This window comes from Gopherus flavomarginatus, chromosome 8 (genome assembly GCF_025201925.1).
Source record: "Gopherus flavomarginatus isolate rGopFla2 chromosome 8, rGopFla2.mat.asm, whole genome shotgun sequence".
Lineage (NCBI taxonomy): Eukaryota > Metazoa > Chordata > Testudines > Testudinidae > Gopherus > Gopherus flavomarginatus.
The window spans coordinates 55,994,653-56,011,175 of record NC_066624.1 but is presented as its reverse complement, the minus strand read 5'-3'; the positions used below and the strand labels follow the sequence as shown (position 1 = coordinate 56,011,175).

General features: G+C 49.9%; 1 protein-coding gene across 4 annotated transcripts; it reads right to left on the bottom strand.

Moving 5' to 3' along the window:
- Positions 1 to 1,853: 1,853 nt before the first annotated feature.
- SPRY3 (sprouty RTK signaling antagonist 3) lies at positions 1,854 to 15,125 on the bottom strand. 4 transcript variants are annotated; one of them, XM_050965656.1, is made up of 4 exons: positions 13,566 to 15,125; positions 12,250 to 12,885; positions 5,507 to 5,873; positions 1,854 to 4,815 (listed from the first exon to the last, which is right to left on the bottom strand). In XM_050965656.1, exon 4 carries the CDS (start codon positions 4,736 to 4,738, stop codon positions 3,866 to 3,868), a length of 873 nt encoding a protein of 290 aa, XP_050821613.1. In that variant the 5' UTR covers positions 4,739 to 4,815; positions 5,507 to 5,873; positions 12,250 to 12,885; positions 13,566 to 15,125; the 3' UTR covers positions 1,854 to 3,865. The 4 variants fall into 4 exon arrangements, with proteins under 4 accessions (XP_050821613.1, XP_050821611.1, XP_050821612.1 ...); XM_050965654.1 differs by lacking the exon at positions 5,507 to 5,873; XM_050965655.1 differs by lacking the exon at positions 5,507 to 5,873 and having other exon boundaries at positions 14,650 to 15,125.
- Positions 15,126 to 16,523: the final 1,398 nt, after the last annotated feature.

The following is a 16,523-nucleotide window of genomic DNA, read 5'->3' as shown; positions in this document are numbered from 1 at the left end:
GTCCCAACTAAGCCCCTGGATCCAAATAAATCTGAACTTGGAAGCGGGGTACAAGTCAGATTCTGAACCTGGTTCTGAATTTCACAACTGACACCAAGAATGGCCCAACCAAAGCCCTGGTACTGAACAGCCTTGGATCTGATGTTTTGTAACTCAGTCCAATCTCTGGTTTCCACTCAAGTGTTCCATATTTTACAGAATGTATTGCTAAAAAAATTTGACAAATTACAAAATATTTCTAAAACATTACAAAATAGGCCAGCTTTCCTGATCCATAACACCCATGATATGAAACAATGTGCTCTTAGAGCGGGAGCTTTCACACTGGCATAGAAGAAATAACATGTAAACAGAAATCACAATGACCTACCACTAATCTTCTGACAATTATTGGAGGTATCTGTGGTGGAATAACAGAAGCATAATGCCTATAGACTCGTACTCTATAGGCATGTTGCCTGCACAGGGACTGGAAGATCAGGCCCTTCCTCTCAACAGGCAACTTCTCCAGCACTCTGACGAGTTCACCATTGTGTTTTCATGACATCATGATTCTTCTCCATGGAAACACTCAAGAAGTCACACCCATTATCAAATCATTCCATGAGCAAATGAGAGGAAAAGATGGACCTTGAAGGAAGAAAGGCATTGACTGAATGGACATGCCCACCCCTTTAAAGGAAACCATGAAAAGCAAAGCTGATCAAGGAGGTGAGGGAGGGATGTTTGTGTTTTACCCAATGGAAAGTTACACTGATTTTTCATCAAATAAACCTTTTCTAAATATTTTGGGTTCTTATTAAAATAACAAAACAGAACATTTTTCCATGAAAAGGGGCATTTTACATAAAAATTTTCATTTTGTGGAAGAAGTCATTTTCCATTAAAAAAAATTCTTATGACAGTAAATGTTTGACTAACTCTGGTGACAAGTGAATGGTGCCAGAGAAGAAGTAAGGTGTGTCTCGTTATGGAAGTCCCTCCAATATACATGTTTCTGTGTACCTAACTCTTTATCTGACAGCAGAAATTAGAATTATAAATCTGACCAATTATTATCATATAAATAAATATATGTTTGCAATACATTAAATAATTTATGGACCAGAGATGTGGACTAATCATCTATACACACACAGATCCACACACCTCTAGTGGAACTCTCACAGGGAAGACCTGGTGTTTTTCAGAGATTACTCTGAATAGCGTTGCTATCCTTGGAATTGCACATTCTGAAGCATTAAAACTATTCATGACTCTCCTCCTACTTCGCTGTAAGTTGAATTTCACTATAAGTGAGTTACAGTGTGTGTGTGTATCATATGAATGCCACAGCTTATATAAATGCATTTCCCAGCTTTGAAGGGGACAAGCAAACTCCCATGCCATGTTCTGAACTTGGCTGGAAGGGAGGACCCTCACCAATGAGCAAACTTTCATCTAGGGATAGAACTGCTGACTTCTCCTGTCTTCTATATCTACCCTTCCCATTCACCAGCCCACTCAGAACAGAGCCCTGTTAGGAGAGCCTATAAAATATCTCAGATTACCTATAAACCAAGATCTAGGATTAGCATAACAAAGTTGAGATATTCCTTTGGAGGTTGTAAATGTACCAGGAAGCCAAACCTTGCATATGGCACCATTCACAGCAATATCATGAATATTATTATAATAGTCCTAGCCATCGTAACATTATACTTATATATACAAAAATATATCAAAGTAATTCTAAACGAAGAAGAGGAGTCAGTGGATACGTGGGTGCAACATCTGTGCCCTAAATATTGGAGTGCCTTGGAGGAAGATTTGGGACAGTTGAGGGATTCGTTCCAGCTCTCGCACATCCTCTTGAACCTTTACTCCAATGGAACAGGAAGGTTATTATGCCTTCTTCTCTTCTTTCTCTCTCTCTCTCTCTCTCTCTCTCTCACACACACACACACACACACACACACACACACACACACACACCCCTCCGAGGACGGATGTGATGGTGGGAGATAGCACTGAAGGGTCAACCTGGCTTTCATTCCACAGGCCAAGTTTTTTAAGTCATTGGGATTGTAACAGAGTTTGGCACCGTGTTTTACAGCAGAGATGAGTGAGCTGGAAATTTCATATTACAATCTGGATCTGAACTTCCTCAAGGACCAGGAACATTCAGGTACAGGGGTTTGGTTTGGCTTGGCTTGGCTTATTATAGGTGTTGACCATGAACCATCACCCAGATCCAAACCTCCCCATAGTCTGAAGATCTCCAGATCTCTGGATTTGGTTCAGACCCATCTCTAGTTTGCAGAAGGTGTCTCCTGTCTCAGACAACCTATGTCAACATCAGGCTTGCCTATAGGATGCATAGCTGTGCAGCCAGTCTGCTTTTGTGTAGCTTTCTCTATAACATGAGGAGATGAGTGAGGACACTGAGGCGCTTTGGCTGGGGAGGGAAGGCTGGCTTCATGCTTTTCCCATCCCATTCTGGTTTCTAACACACAGATCTCCCTTTCCCCACCAGCCCAAAGCTGGAGCCTCAGCTAAGCACCATTTTCAGGGCCAGGCAAGGACGTGATCATTTTTACAGCATCAGCACAAGGAGAGAAGTTGGGGTTCTTAATTGTTTTTAAGGTTCAACTTTCCTTTTCTTTTATTAAAGTGAATTCAGTGCTGGTGAAAGGTACCAGATTGGCAGCCCCAGAGACTGAAGGACTCGGTTGATCTACTGGGCAGGGCAGAAGGGCAAGCTTCCTACACATTGCCCTACTCATATACCTCTCTCTGACATCCAGAGGTAAGGAGGAAGGCCAGGTTCCATGGCCCACCCAGTTCTTGGCCTCTACACTGAGCCTGCCAACAGGAGTATCACTTGTGGTAGAGGCTTACCACCAATGGATGGACTGAAACCACCAAGTCACCACTAAACAGATGGTGTCACCTGTCAGTCACCACCAATCTGGGCTAGAGTCACAGTGACACCTTACATTTTGTAAGGTTCTGCAAGCAGACCTTTACCACTCCCTCAGGGTATCCAGTCCCCTTGCGCCTCAGCCTGGGATTTAACCTGCTTCATGTTCTTAGCCAAATCTACTTTGAAATACCAATTACTACAGTGATTTCCGCTTGCTGAAGACCCGCTGATGTACAAAAGTGGGAGTGGGACTCCTTTCTGTCCACATCACCCTTTCACACCCTTTCCATGCCAGCATGATCCTTAATCTATCCATGTCCTATTTCCACTGACCAGTGAGCCCCTAAAAACTGGATATTTGGGCTCACTTATTTTCCTTTTTACCTTGAAATTATTGAAAGCTTTCTCTCTTGCTCTGCTAAGGGGAGTAAGGTGCTGCCATTTGTTAGTACATTGCAGTGGCTCATCTCCCTTTGCAGGGACTGGCCTATAGCACAATAGCAAAGAAAACTGAGGAAAAGCCTGTGGGAGGTGCCACTTAGGAAAGCTGCAGAGAGAAAATGGATGAAAGAGATGTGGGGGGCTTCTGTGGTCTGGTCCCCAGAGGATTCTAGTGCTTGGACATGTCACCCTTTTGAAACCCACCACAGAAAAACAGCTCCTAAGGCATTCTGAGGTCACAGAGTCCTGAGCCAGTTCCCATGTTGAAAACCCCCTGTTGATCACTAGTGCATTGTCAGCATCTGATTCCCTCTGTCCTAGTCCTTTGCCAAAATGTGCAAACCCCGTCACGTTTGGCTTGGGCACAAAAGCACGATTCCTTTGTCTCAAGAATGTGCTTCACACTCCCTTTGTGGGGCTTGGTGACTGGCAGATTGTTCATCTGTTTGCTTTGTGCCCAAAGTGGGTATGCAGCGGAGGGAGGTGAAGAAGAATAGCCAATTCTGATCCCTGGGAAGGTCATACCGGCTTATCCAGAGTCTTAGGGAAAGGCGTGCCACTCGAGGAGGAGATCTTCCTGCAGACTGTGTTGGTGTGGTTCTGGCAGCGGCAGCCCGGACGTTTCAGACTATCGTAGCCCTGCTGGCAAAGTTTGAGGCATCCCAGCGTAGGGAAATAGCAGCAGAGGCAGGGCATGAGGAGAGAGAGGAAGCTCATAGCAGCCCAGCGTGCGCAGCAGGACCCCGAGCCACAGGAGCAGGGGTCATCAGCACAGGTGTCCTCATCGTCAGTGGAGCAGTGATAGAAGAGACCCTTGACACAGCACAGGCAAGTCCCATAGTCGATGAGACTCTCTGGGGAGCAGAGGCAGCGCTGGTTGCAGACCCAGCAGGAGGGCAAGCTGCGGGCAGCTGTGCAGCGGGCACACTTGCAACGTCCACACTCCTCGCAGATGAAGAGGTGTCCAGAATGGAGGGTGGCCTTCTCCACCACACCCTTCAGTGGTTCCTCAGGCTTCAGGTCGCCTGCTCTGGGCTGCGTCCGGATGAGGGAGTGCCCAGAATGTGAGGGTGTGACCCCACTCAGCAGCCGCTGATCCGAGGTGGTGGTGCTGTGAGACACAGAGCTGGTAGTGCTGGAATGACTCAGGTGCTGCTGCAAGGCCGACATCTGGTGGTGGTGGCTGTGGCTACGGTGCAGGTCCTGGAAGGTGGAAGACACCAGGCAGTCCTGAGACCACTCTTGCTTGTGGGCCTGATGTGAGAGGGATAGGTTGGACTGAGTTTGCTTGAAGGAGATGGCGGGTCTCTCCACATAGTCATTGCTGGCACGGATGGAGCAGATCTGGTCAATGGAGAGGACTTGTTGGAAGTCCTCAGCAGGCAGATCCATTGTCTCGTCACTGTTGAGTTCAGCCACACTGGATGAGAGCAACAAGGGCTTGCAACATCAGGGCACATCGGAAAATCCTAGGGAAGAGGGACAGAGCAGGAGAGAGAGAAAAGACACCTGAATTACAACCGTAACCCCATCATTGAAACAAACCAGGAAACAAAGGGTGATGGGAGAGCCACAGACAAGCTACCACAGGAACATAAACAGCAGAGAGGGAGAGGAATTATTCCACTGGGCATAACTGGGAGGACTGGAGTGAGTATGAGGACAGGAAGACTTAGTCAGCTAATAAACATCTCTCAATGGTGAGATCTATTGCCCTGTCACAGGGTCACTCAAGCAAAAAGTAATACTTTGATCTTTGCTAGTTTTTCCCAGCTGCAGATCTCAAAGCACTTCACAAATACTGAGAAGTTAAGTCCCACACCTCCAATATAGGGAATTATTGTCCTTTTTTTTAGAAAGGTGGCAACTGAGGCCCAGAGATGTGAAGTGACTTCTCCAAGCTACACAGAGAACCTGGGACAGAGTTGGGAAGAGAATGATGATCTGTCCTGTGGTTTCCACCCCACCCTTCCCTCTCTTGCACAAAATGCTGAACATATACTTTATGGATCAATCCCTGCACTGGCCAGGGGATGAACAAGATGAGCCAATATCTAAATTTCTGATGTCTTTGATTCAGACTTAGTTTCCCATTGGTTTTTGCTGGGGTCTCCAGAGCATTTCCATTCATACTCCATGACACATAAAGATCATGCTTACCTCCTTCATGAGCACTCAGAGAAAAGCATTTTTTTCCTCCAATAGTGACAAAATGTTCGTGCTAACCAGATCTACTCCAGGCCATTAGAGTTTGTTAGAGGATATGCTACCTGCATAGAAGCTGCCAGGATTTTGTTTTCAGAAAGCAGTACTTCCTGATTCTCACTGCAGCACTGGAAACACATTGTGGCTTTATGCCAAGTGGTCGCAGCGATGGGAATGGCCTCCAACCATGCTGTTTAAGGGAACCTCAAGGTGAGACTAATATTCAGGGGAAGATCCATGGGTGGAAGGTATTTGCCATCTGACTCAGCTTCAGGGATTAACGCTTTCTCATGATGACAGCATTTCTGGACCTGGGTATGGCCTGTAGGAGGAACAATAACCTGAGAGACACCTGTGACCATAGGATATTGGCAGTCCTGGGGGAGGAGGAAGAAAAATGTGAACAGGATTTGTGTGCCTATGGATTCTAGTTACAGCCTCATGGCAGGGATAACCAAAACTAGATAGTTCTTATAGTGCTGCTGTGTGCAAATTGGGGTACAGGAAGTGACCCAACAACACAAAAGGAGAGAAAGTTAATTGTTTTGTGTTGTACACTGAAAACAACACCAGCCTGGGTTGCAAATCATTTTAAGTCATGATCTTTTACTGTACCTGTTGGTGGTACCTATCAACAGTATGTATTTTCCATTGACAGTAGTGTAGTATTTTCTGGCTTTCTTATGACAATCTGTCCTCATCTTGCACGTTCTACAGGCAACCATACGCTGCATGGATGTTTTCACAGCCCACATTTCTGCAGAAGGAAGCTATTTAAATACTGACCCTCTTCACTGGCTTTAGACATATTCAGAAAACCAGTCTGATGATGACAGAGGAGACTTGCCTGTAGGCCAGAAACTGTGGGTAAAATACTACCCATGCAGTGCAAAGTGGAGAGAAGATTGATTTTCATTAGCTAGGCTGACCTTGAAAGAACAGACAAGAGCACGGCAACTTACTTTGATTGTTAAAGTGAGATCTGTCCTGGCCCTAGTCTCCAGAAGGAAAGAAGAGGCAACCAATCTGATTTCATTGTATTGTATTGTGCTGCTAAAATATCTAGTATGCTTTATGGGAGGAAGGGATTAGGATCAGCTGCTTAAAGAGACTTCAAAGATGCACCAGGACTGCCTTTGCCCAACAGTGGATTTTCAACATTTCTTAATAAGCGTTGGACAAGTGGTTTCAGTATCTTTATAATGCCTTCTCTCTAGCCATCATCCCACTGGGGGAGGATGGGGGGAGGAGGAGAAAGGGGGGGCTGTTCTGGCTAATAAGCCAGACCAGGTAGCACTGACAGTAAATGTAGGGTTTTCTCAGACAGGTGGTCCCTAGTCAGATGTGAAGCCAGGAATAAGACCAGAAGAAACTAGTTTAAGAGGGAGGGGTTAAGTGGGGGGAAGGGCAATAAGATCCAGCAAATGTCAGGATGAATACAGAATGGCCATGAAATGCACCAGACTCTAACGAGATGTGCTCACCATGTCCACTGTATAATGGACAGTCTGAATGAGCTTCTTCCCAGAAGTGTACGTTATTGACTGAATGGGTTCAGAAGAGTAGGGAGTCATTAGGTGTAAATAGCAGTCTGAGCTAGTGAAGCACAATGATGCTGAGCCATTGGGATGGCTAATTCAAGGGGGTTTCTGTGCGACACCCAACCCAGTAGATGGGAGCAAACAGCTGGCCCTAAGGAACCCAAGGTAAGCTTGGATGTCTAGAGAAAGCTGGGTAGGGGAGGCACATGGGCTCATAGGACTTCTTTGCTGCACCACTAATGTGTAGGCTGGACAGCTACAGTCCTTGAGACTACCGATTATGAACAACCAGTTGAACTGGTAATACAGTATGTAGGATGACAAAGAGTGAACTTGGAGAATGAATTTGGAGAACACAAGAGCCTGGAGGACAGGCTGAATGAGAGGGGACTGAACTCAGGATGGAAGAATCCCATGTACCGCTACAGGCTGGGGACCAACTGGCTAAGTGGTAGTTCTGCAGAAAAGGACCTGGGGATTACAGTGGATGAGAAGCTGGATATGAGTCAGCAGTGTGCCCTTGTTGCCAAGAAGGCAAACGGCATATTGGGCTGCATTAATAGGAGCATTGCCAGCAGTTTGAGGGAAGTGATTATTTCCCTATCTTCAGTACTGGTGAGGCCACATCTAAAGTATTGCATCCAGTTTTGGGGCCCCCACTACAGAAAGGATGTGGAAAAATTGGAGAGACTCCAGCTGAGGGCAACAAAAATTATTAGGGGGCTGGGGCACTTGACTTATGAGGACATGCTGAGGGAACTGAGGTTATTTAGACTGCAGAAGAGAAAGGGTGGGGGGATTTGATATAAGCCTTCAACTACCTGAAAGGGGACTCCAAAGGGGATGGAGTTAGGCTGTTCTCAGTGGTGGCAGATGACAGGACAATGGATAACGGTCTCAAGTTGCACTGGGGGAGGTCTAGGTTGGATATTAGGAAAAACTATTTCACTAAGAGGATGGTGAAGTACTGGAATAGGTTACCTAGGGAGGTGGTGGAATCTCCATTCTTAGAGGTTTTTAAGGCCCAGCTTGATGTAGCCCTGGCTAGGATGATTTACTTGGGATTGGTCCTGCTTTGAGCAGGGGGTTGGACTAGATGGCCTTCTGGTGTCTCTTCCAATCTTAATCTTCTATGACCTTCTATGATTCTATGACTTTGTCCAGGGCATGTGAGCAGTACTGATGCTAATTCCATGGCTGTGTGTCAGTACAGGGCCTGGCCCGGTGGATCACACTCAGGATCTAGAAAGGCACCAGAGGGTAGGATATGGGTCCCATAGAACACTAGATCCCATGCAGGTAGCATGAGCTAGCTGGAGAGAAACAGGACCCAGAGAGCATAGAGTTTGGAACCAAGACCCAAAAGGTAGGATGTGAGGGTTGAGATGACAGTAGAACCCAGCAGTTTTGAGGGCAGTATGACTGAGTGCTAGGACACAGAACCTGGAAGTTACTATAACTCAAAGGAAAGGACATGGAAACTGGAGAGCACTGGGACCAGCAGGACTACGATAAGAGACTTGGAAGGCAATGGGACCTGCAGGGCTTGGACACTGGGGCCTAATGGCTAGGTTCTGGATCCAGTGGGCACTAGGATCTTGTGAACAGGACTTTGTACTCAGATGATAGAATTCAGGAACCAGCGAGATCAAGGATCCAGCAGGACTGGGATCTGGCAGATAGGATTCAGGATACTCAGATACATTGGAGAGGATTCCAGATCCCTGGGCAGAAGCCTCAGCAGAGAGGATTTCAGACCCAGTGTTTTCTAGGACCCAGTAACTACAGTACACTTTCAGACCTGCCTGGTCACTGGGGGTCAGTGCAGTTGATTTTGGACCTGTTAGAATCTAGCATTCAGTAGCTATAACGCCAAATCCAGTGGGTGCCAGGGCCAAGAGGATGTGATTCGAGGCTTGCTGGAGGCTGGGCTCAGAAGATACGATTCTGGACAGAATGGGCAGTAGGACCCAGCAGGGCTCCCGATGCCCAACAGGATAAAAATGGATTGAATGACAATAAATTGTTTGCCATTCCGGATGTGATGAATCCAATCCAGCCGGCAGGATGGACTGAAATAGATACTGCAGGCGAAGGTAAAGGAAAAAAGTCAGGGATGAATAGGCAGGGAACTGGCAGCCACTGAGAGAAAAAACTACTATAGCCTGTTTCAGATCAAGAGAACAGCCCATTCAGCAGGGAGCAGCAGCAGCAACAGGAGCTGGGAAATTTACTAGGGATGGGGTGAGCTTGAGATGCACATACACGCACTTCTGTCTATTGATGTATTTACCAAGCCATACCTATGCCTCCACAGATCAGTGTGGCGAAAGATTCACAGGCCAGATCCTCTGCTGGGATGAATCGGCAGAGCTCAGCTGAATTCAGTGGAGCTGCACTGATTCACACCAGCTGAGGAGGTGACCCCAATACTGTGTATTTAGATGCCACTGGGGCTTAGGGTGACCAGATGTCCCAATTCTATAGGGATGGTCTTGATTTTGGGGTCTTTTTCTTATATACGCTCCTATTACCTCCCAACCCTTCCCAATTTTTCATATTTGCTGTTTGGTCACCCTACTGGGGCTTGCTTTCCTCTGGATCCAAGGGTACTGGAACAATTTGTATAGTCGAGGTGCTGAGAGCCATTGAACCAAACTCTAAACCCTAGATATGATGGAAACCACATCAGGCCTCCTAGTTCCATCATCTGTCTGGTTCTACAAGACTATCTGTGCTAGTGTTACGGGGCCACATCCTGCAAAGGGCTGGGGACTTGCAACTCCCAGCAGGTTCAGAGGCAGCTGCAGGAGTTCAGCCCAGCTGGGGATTTGGCCCATGGTTGAAGTTGCAAACCCACTGTCATAACAAATTCCTCATAGCTGTGGGGAGGGGTTATTGTCAGCTGAACTTTTCCAGTCTGGGTCTCAACCCAAAGGGGAATTATACGGGAAAATATGAGCAAAATCCATGCACTTATTTATGAGCTCTAGCTAGCTCTCTATTTGTCTACCCCATACACACCCCTCTATCTCTCTATCTGTGTGTCTATATATCCTCATAACACCCCTCTATCTCTCTGTATGTCTGTCTATTCCTCTACAAATTCCTTTGTCTGTCTGTCCCCATAGCCATTCTTTTATGTGTGAGTGCATATATGTCTAGCCCTGTCTGTCTGTCCACCCCATATACATTAGATAGATCTAGCCTCATACCTCTCTCTCTCAGGAGTTTGTATAGTATTATTCATGACAGCGTCTAAGCTAGGGGTAGGCAACCTAGGGCATGGGTGCCGAAGGTGGCACGCGAGCTGATTTTCAGTGGTGCACACACTGCTCAGGTCCTGGCCACTGGTCTGGGGGGCTCTGCGTTTTAATTTAATTTTACATGAAGCTTCTTAAACATTTTAAAAACCTTATTTACTTTACATTCAACAATAGTTTAGTTATATATGATAGACACAGAAAGAGACCTTCTAAAAACATTAAAATGTATGACTGGCACGCAAAACCTTAAATTAGAATGAATAAATGAACACTCGGCACACCACTTCTGAAAGGTTGCCGACCCCTGGTCTAAGCTTTTCATAGCATGACAAAAAAAAATCACACTTTTTCCATCAAAAATATTTGTTCATTGGTATCATCATTTGAATTGCCAGTTTTCTTCTCCAACCCCCTCTTGCACTCCAGAACACCTGGGTCTTGTCTGGCACCACCCCATCCCCCACCCCAACTCCAGCTGAGGTGATACCTATTGCCTGCCTTCTAGTTCAGCCTTTCTCTGGCAGAATGGGGGGTAGGGGGGCAAGGCCATGGCTTTGAAAGACAGCACTCCCACTCCCTTGTCCGGGAGGCCCACAGCCCAATGAAGCCTGCTTGCTGCTGTCACGTTCGCCTTACAGCTGATTTTTCCTGTACCAAAGGAGCTTGGAATCTCCTCTGGGCCTTGAAATACCCACTTTCTCCAAACCTGGTGCCCAGTGCAGTTCCCATGGCAGCCTGGGAGTTTCACTGTTGACTTAAGCAGGTCTAGTCCCATTTCGACACCCCTCCCATAACCCCATTAAAACCCTGAGTGCGCACAGCCATTCATGTCTCTGTTCTCAGTCTGCTTTCCCTCCTGCCTACAGTATTGTGTGTATTTCATATCATTAGCTCTTTAGTGAAGAGCCCTGACCAACCACCTGGCTAACAGGCAGGGGCCAGCTGCTATCCAGCCGCGCTGGTACGCTAATGAGACTCTTTGCCCCCCCCCCCCGGCCCGACGCTGCTATTTCCCAGCCTGATGATCGCTGCCTGACAAGCCCCGGAAGCCGGGCAGTTTTATGGCCCCGGGCTACCCAAAACCCTGTGAAGTGTGTGCGATAATGGGCCATAGGGCGAGATTGTAAAGGCAAATGATTCACAGGCGCTTTCTGCCGCAGGAAACATGCCGAGCAGCCAGGAACGAGTTTCACAGCGGCCGGGCGAGGAGATCGCTCTACCCCGGATTGTGAGACTGGCGGTGCCGGGCTCCTTTCTCTCCTTCACTATCCCGCGCCTCCTGCAAAGGCTCCCTCCCGGCGTTCCTGGGGAGGGACCGTGGGCCGGTGCCGTGCGGTTCAGCTCCCGCAGCCACCCCCAGAGCGGGGACCCTGGTGGCAGTGCACCTTCTCCAGCCAGCGCCTCCGCCCAGCCTGGCTCCCAGAGCGGGGCTTGCTTGGGAACCGGGCGAGGTTCCAGGACCTGTCGGGCACTGGGTGACCTGGTCTCGGACACAGCGGCCGGACTAACACACGCCTCCAGCCGTGGTGCTCGGGAGCTGCCGTGCTGGGTGTGCGAGGCGAGCCCGGGAGCTCGCAGCCCACGAGGACACACCAGGCTTCTCCCTCTGCTCCTCGCCGAGTCGCTACAGCCCCTGCAAGGCGGCGCTACAGGTGCACGCCGCGTCCCGGCACGCACTGGCTCCGCAGGCTTTGCGCGGCTCAGCTCTCCAGTGCGCGCCCCAGCGGGCGGCGAGGAGCCGCAGAGGTAGCGCCCCGCGATCGCTCGCGAGCGTTGGGGCTCTGAGCCCCCAAGGCCGGCGCCCAGCGGTCTGCTCCGCTCCGCTCCGCTCAGGGAGACAGCCGGGGGTCTCCGCGGGCAGCCCGCATGGCAATGGGCGAGACGCGCTTACCTCGAGGCCAGTGCAGGTCCATGCAGCTAACGGCACCTTCCCAGCTGGGGCCAGAGCCCTGCACGCTCCCGGCCCGCCTGGCGCTGGAGCAAGTCTGAATGAAAACTCCTTCTCGGTCCTCCTCAGAGCCAGGGCAAGCCCCGCTCCTGCCGCCTCTCCCTGCGCTGACCTGAGCTCGGGGTCTGTGTTTGCGCGGCTATGGGCTGGCGAGATCCGTCGCTACAGCGAGCAGCCCGGACGCCCAGGTTCCCTGCCCAGATCCGGCCCGTTCTCCGGCTACAGCCTGCTGGGCGGTGCGGGGAGCCAGCGTGAGCTGGGCAAGGCTGCGGGGGCTAGTCAGGTAGGTGCTGGTGGGGGGTGGCTCTGGGCAGCGGGGGGGCTGAGGCTGCCGGCTGGCGATTTGTGAATGCAGCTCTCCGCCGCGCTCGTCTTGTGAATGGGTGAGAGGGGAGGGGTTTGCTGCTCCTTAGTACAAGCTCGCTTGCTCGCTCCGACCCCCTGTTCGCTCCCTCTGTCGTTCGCCTTCCCGGAGCTGGAGCTCTTAATGCCTTGGCTAAGTGGCGTCATCCAGCTGAAATTGAATCGGCCCATTAGAACTCCCCATAGGGCTCCGTGTATCCGCTCCCTGGATAATGACTGCAACAGAATTAAAAAAGAGAGAGAGGAAAAAAACCTAACCGTATTAAGGAGGCTCCATTTCAATATTTCCGTCTGGAGAGCGCTGCCTCTTTCCCCCGCCCTTCCCAAAAACTGCCCCGGCAGCGGTTCTGGACCAGGCTCACCCCCCACCACTTAACCCCTGAGTGGCTGAGCTCTGCTGGCTACCCCGGTGGTCTGACCACCCTCTTTTCTCCATTGTCCCCCTTCAGCTCTTCTCTTTCTCCAACCATCTTCCCAGCCTGCCAGAAACGGGGAGGCTGATCACCTAGAACTCATAGACTCTAAGCTCAGAAGGGACCATCCTGATCATCTAGTCTGACCTCCTGCACAATGCAGGCCATAGAACCTCACCTGCCCACTCCTAAAATAGATCCAGAACCTCTGGCTCAGTTACTGCCCTCCTCATATCATGGTTTAAAGACTTCACATTACAGGGAATCCGCTGTTTACACTACTTTGAACCTGATGGTGATCAGTTAGACCCTGAGCAAGACCCACCAGCCAGACACCTGAGAGAGAATTCTCCACAGTAACTCAGAGCCCTCCCCATCTACTGTCCTGTCTCTAGCCATTGGGAATTTTTACTACTAGGAGTGGCTGATAGGCCACATGCCGTTGTAGGCAGTCCCATCACACAATCTCCTCCATAAACTTACCAAGTTCAATCTTGAAGCCAGTTAAATTTTTTACCCCCCACTGGTCCCCTTGGGATTCTGTTTCAGAACTTCATCTAATTTTGAGTCTAAACTTGTTGATGAACAATTTATAGCCATTTGTTCTTGTGTCCACATTGGTTTATAACTTAAATAACTTCTCTCACTCTCTGGTGTTTATTCCTCTGGTGTATTTATAGAGAGCAATCATATCTCCCCTCAGCCTTCATTTGGTTAGGCTAAACAAGCCAAGCTCTTTGAGTCTTCTCTCATAAAGTAGGTTCTCCATTCCTCTGACCATCCTGTAGCCCTTCTCTGCACCTCTTCCAGTCTGAATTCATCTTTCTTAAAAATTCATCCATGGCTCACGCCTCTGTACAGCCCAGAGGTGTCAAACCCTGCCAGACTTTAGACTTGGCCATTTAGGGCCAGGTTTTCAGACACCGGCCTCTGGTTCTGTTCCTCCACATGTGACCACCCTCAATAATCTACAGTTTTGCACCCTCAGCGATCTACAGTTCACTGCTGCCAGTGAGCTGGCGATCAGGCCCTGACTTCAGTGGAATGGATCCTGATTCAGAGCCATGGAAGTGAGATGAAAAGTGCTTGGATGCCAGCATAGGTTGGTCTGGGAAGGATGGCCTTGAGGTTAAGGCACTGGCCGCACACTCAGAAGAACTGGGTTCTAGAGCCCGGCAACCTGCCTCCAACCTGATGGGATCCTACTACAAGGTTCAGTTGGGGAAACAGTAGGATCCTCTTGGGCTCAGGTTGGGTCAGGTTGGCTCTTCTCCATGCACCTGTGGGGGCATCTGTGCACCCTGGCAGCTGGCACCTCATTATGCTGCACTCCAGAGTGGGTGTGCCAGCTGCAGAGTCATTGCACAGAACATTCACCACACCAGGGGCTACAGATGGCAGGAGCCTGTGCCAGCTCTGGCAGGAGAAGGAGAGAGAAGCCCATGTACAGGAAATGGTGATGCTGACTCAAGGTTAGGGGATGGAGTGGGGGAGAGGGGAGCTGTGTTGGAAAACCCTGTCTGGGTTGAGCCTAAAAATTAGGCCTGAGCAGATCTCTGCTACTGACCTGCTGTGTGACCTTAGGTAAATCATTTAATCCCTCTCAGTGCCAGTTCCCTGTCTGTCAAATGGGGATGATGCTCTCTCCTTTTTTCCACCCATGTCTATTTAGAGTGTAGGCTCTTCAGGGCTCATTTTGTGTGCACATTCAGTGCCCAACAGACCGAGGGCCTGATCGTGGAGGGCTGCTTCTGTAATACAAGTAAGTACTAAATTAAACCTGAAAACCTGCAGCCGCAAGCACAGATGCTCCTCTAAAGCCACCCTGGAAATGAGCTCCTTCTGCTCTTCCACAACTCCAGAGTTGCCAACCCTCCCGGTTTCTTTGGGAGTCTCCCAGAATCAGGCTGTATCTCCCAGAGGCCACTGGAGCCAAACCGGGAGATTTTAGGCTACTAAAAGTCTGGTGGTGCAGCGTGGCCAAGGCAGGCTCCCTACCTGCCCTGGCTCCATGCTGCTCCTGGAAATGGCCATCATGTCTCTGCAGCCCCTGGGGGGCTGGGAATTGTGGCCAATGGAAGCTACGGGGGCAGTGCCTGCAGGCAGGGGCAGCGCATGGAGCCCCTTGCCCCCTCCAGGGGCCGCAGTGACGTGCTGGCTGGGAGCGGCATGGGACCAGGGCAGGTAGGGAGCCTGCCTTAGCCCTGCTGCACCGCCATCTGGGAGCTGCCCGAGGTAAGTGCCACCCGGCTGGAGCCCACACCCCTCACCACCTCCTGCACCCTCTGCCCCAGCCCTGAGCCCCTTCCTGGAGCCAGCACCCCAAACCCCATCCTGCATCCCAACCCCGTGCCCTAGCCCTGAGCCCCCTCCAGCACCCAAACTCCCTCCAAGAGCCTGCACCCCGCACCCTCTCCCACACTGCAACCCCCGCCCCAGCCTGGTGAAAGTGAGTGAGGGTGGGGAAGAGCAAGCCACAGAGGGAGGGGGGATGGAGTGAGTGGGGTGAGGCCTGGGAGAAGAGGCTGAAAAGGGCGGGGCAGGGGCCAGGGCAAAAGTGTTTGGGTTTGTGTGATTAGACAGTTGGCAACCCTACAACACTCACATAGGCCAAGCCAGCAACATACAACGATCTAGCCACTCCCACCTCCTCCAGAAAGGAGAGGAAACACTTAAATCAAAGTCTGAATGAGATCTAGACCATCCTGTCCATCACATTTCATCCTAGCTGAGAAAGTTTCCTCCGCACTCCAAAGCTGGATGGAGACTTTTATGCTCCCACTCATCACCTTGGCCTCTACCATTAGCATGTCAGCAGTGCAACGACAGGCTGTAAACGGGGACAATTGTGATGGTATCTCAACCCAATTTTGTATGAAATATGTCCTGGATTGATACCTCCAGAGACAAGAGCTCTATCTTGACCTACACAAGAGGTGCAGTATGAACAGTGCTTGCTATTTTCACAGCACACTGTCAACCCACTTCAACCCTGTTTTAACAGGAGTGCCTCTAAGGGCTGGTTGCACATCCCCTCCTGGCACCTCTGCAGAGGCTGCTAAGGACATCAGTCATGCTAGTGGCTTTTGGGAGCTGGATTAATGTCTCCTAGGAACTGGACTGAGGCCATAGCACTCAGAGCCATCCCTCAAGCAGCCATCTGAAGGTAACTACATGCAGCCACTCTTGACCTGAGTTGGGTTTGAACCACTGATACACAAAGCTCCGTAGGTCCTTGTCAGTCCCTGAGCCATCCAGTCACTGTTGTCTACCTCCCCTTTTGATGGCCCCCATCTTCTGAACCCTCCCCTGAGGCTGATCACTATCACTGCTGATGTCTGAGCAGCATCTGGACCACACGTGGACATACACGTACTTGTCGTTTGCCTCTGGTGTCTTGAGAGAGTCTTGCCAGGAGAGTGCAGAGCACAAGTTGCATGG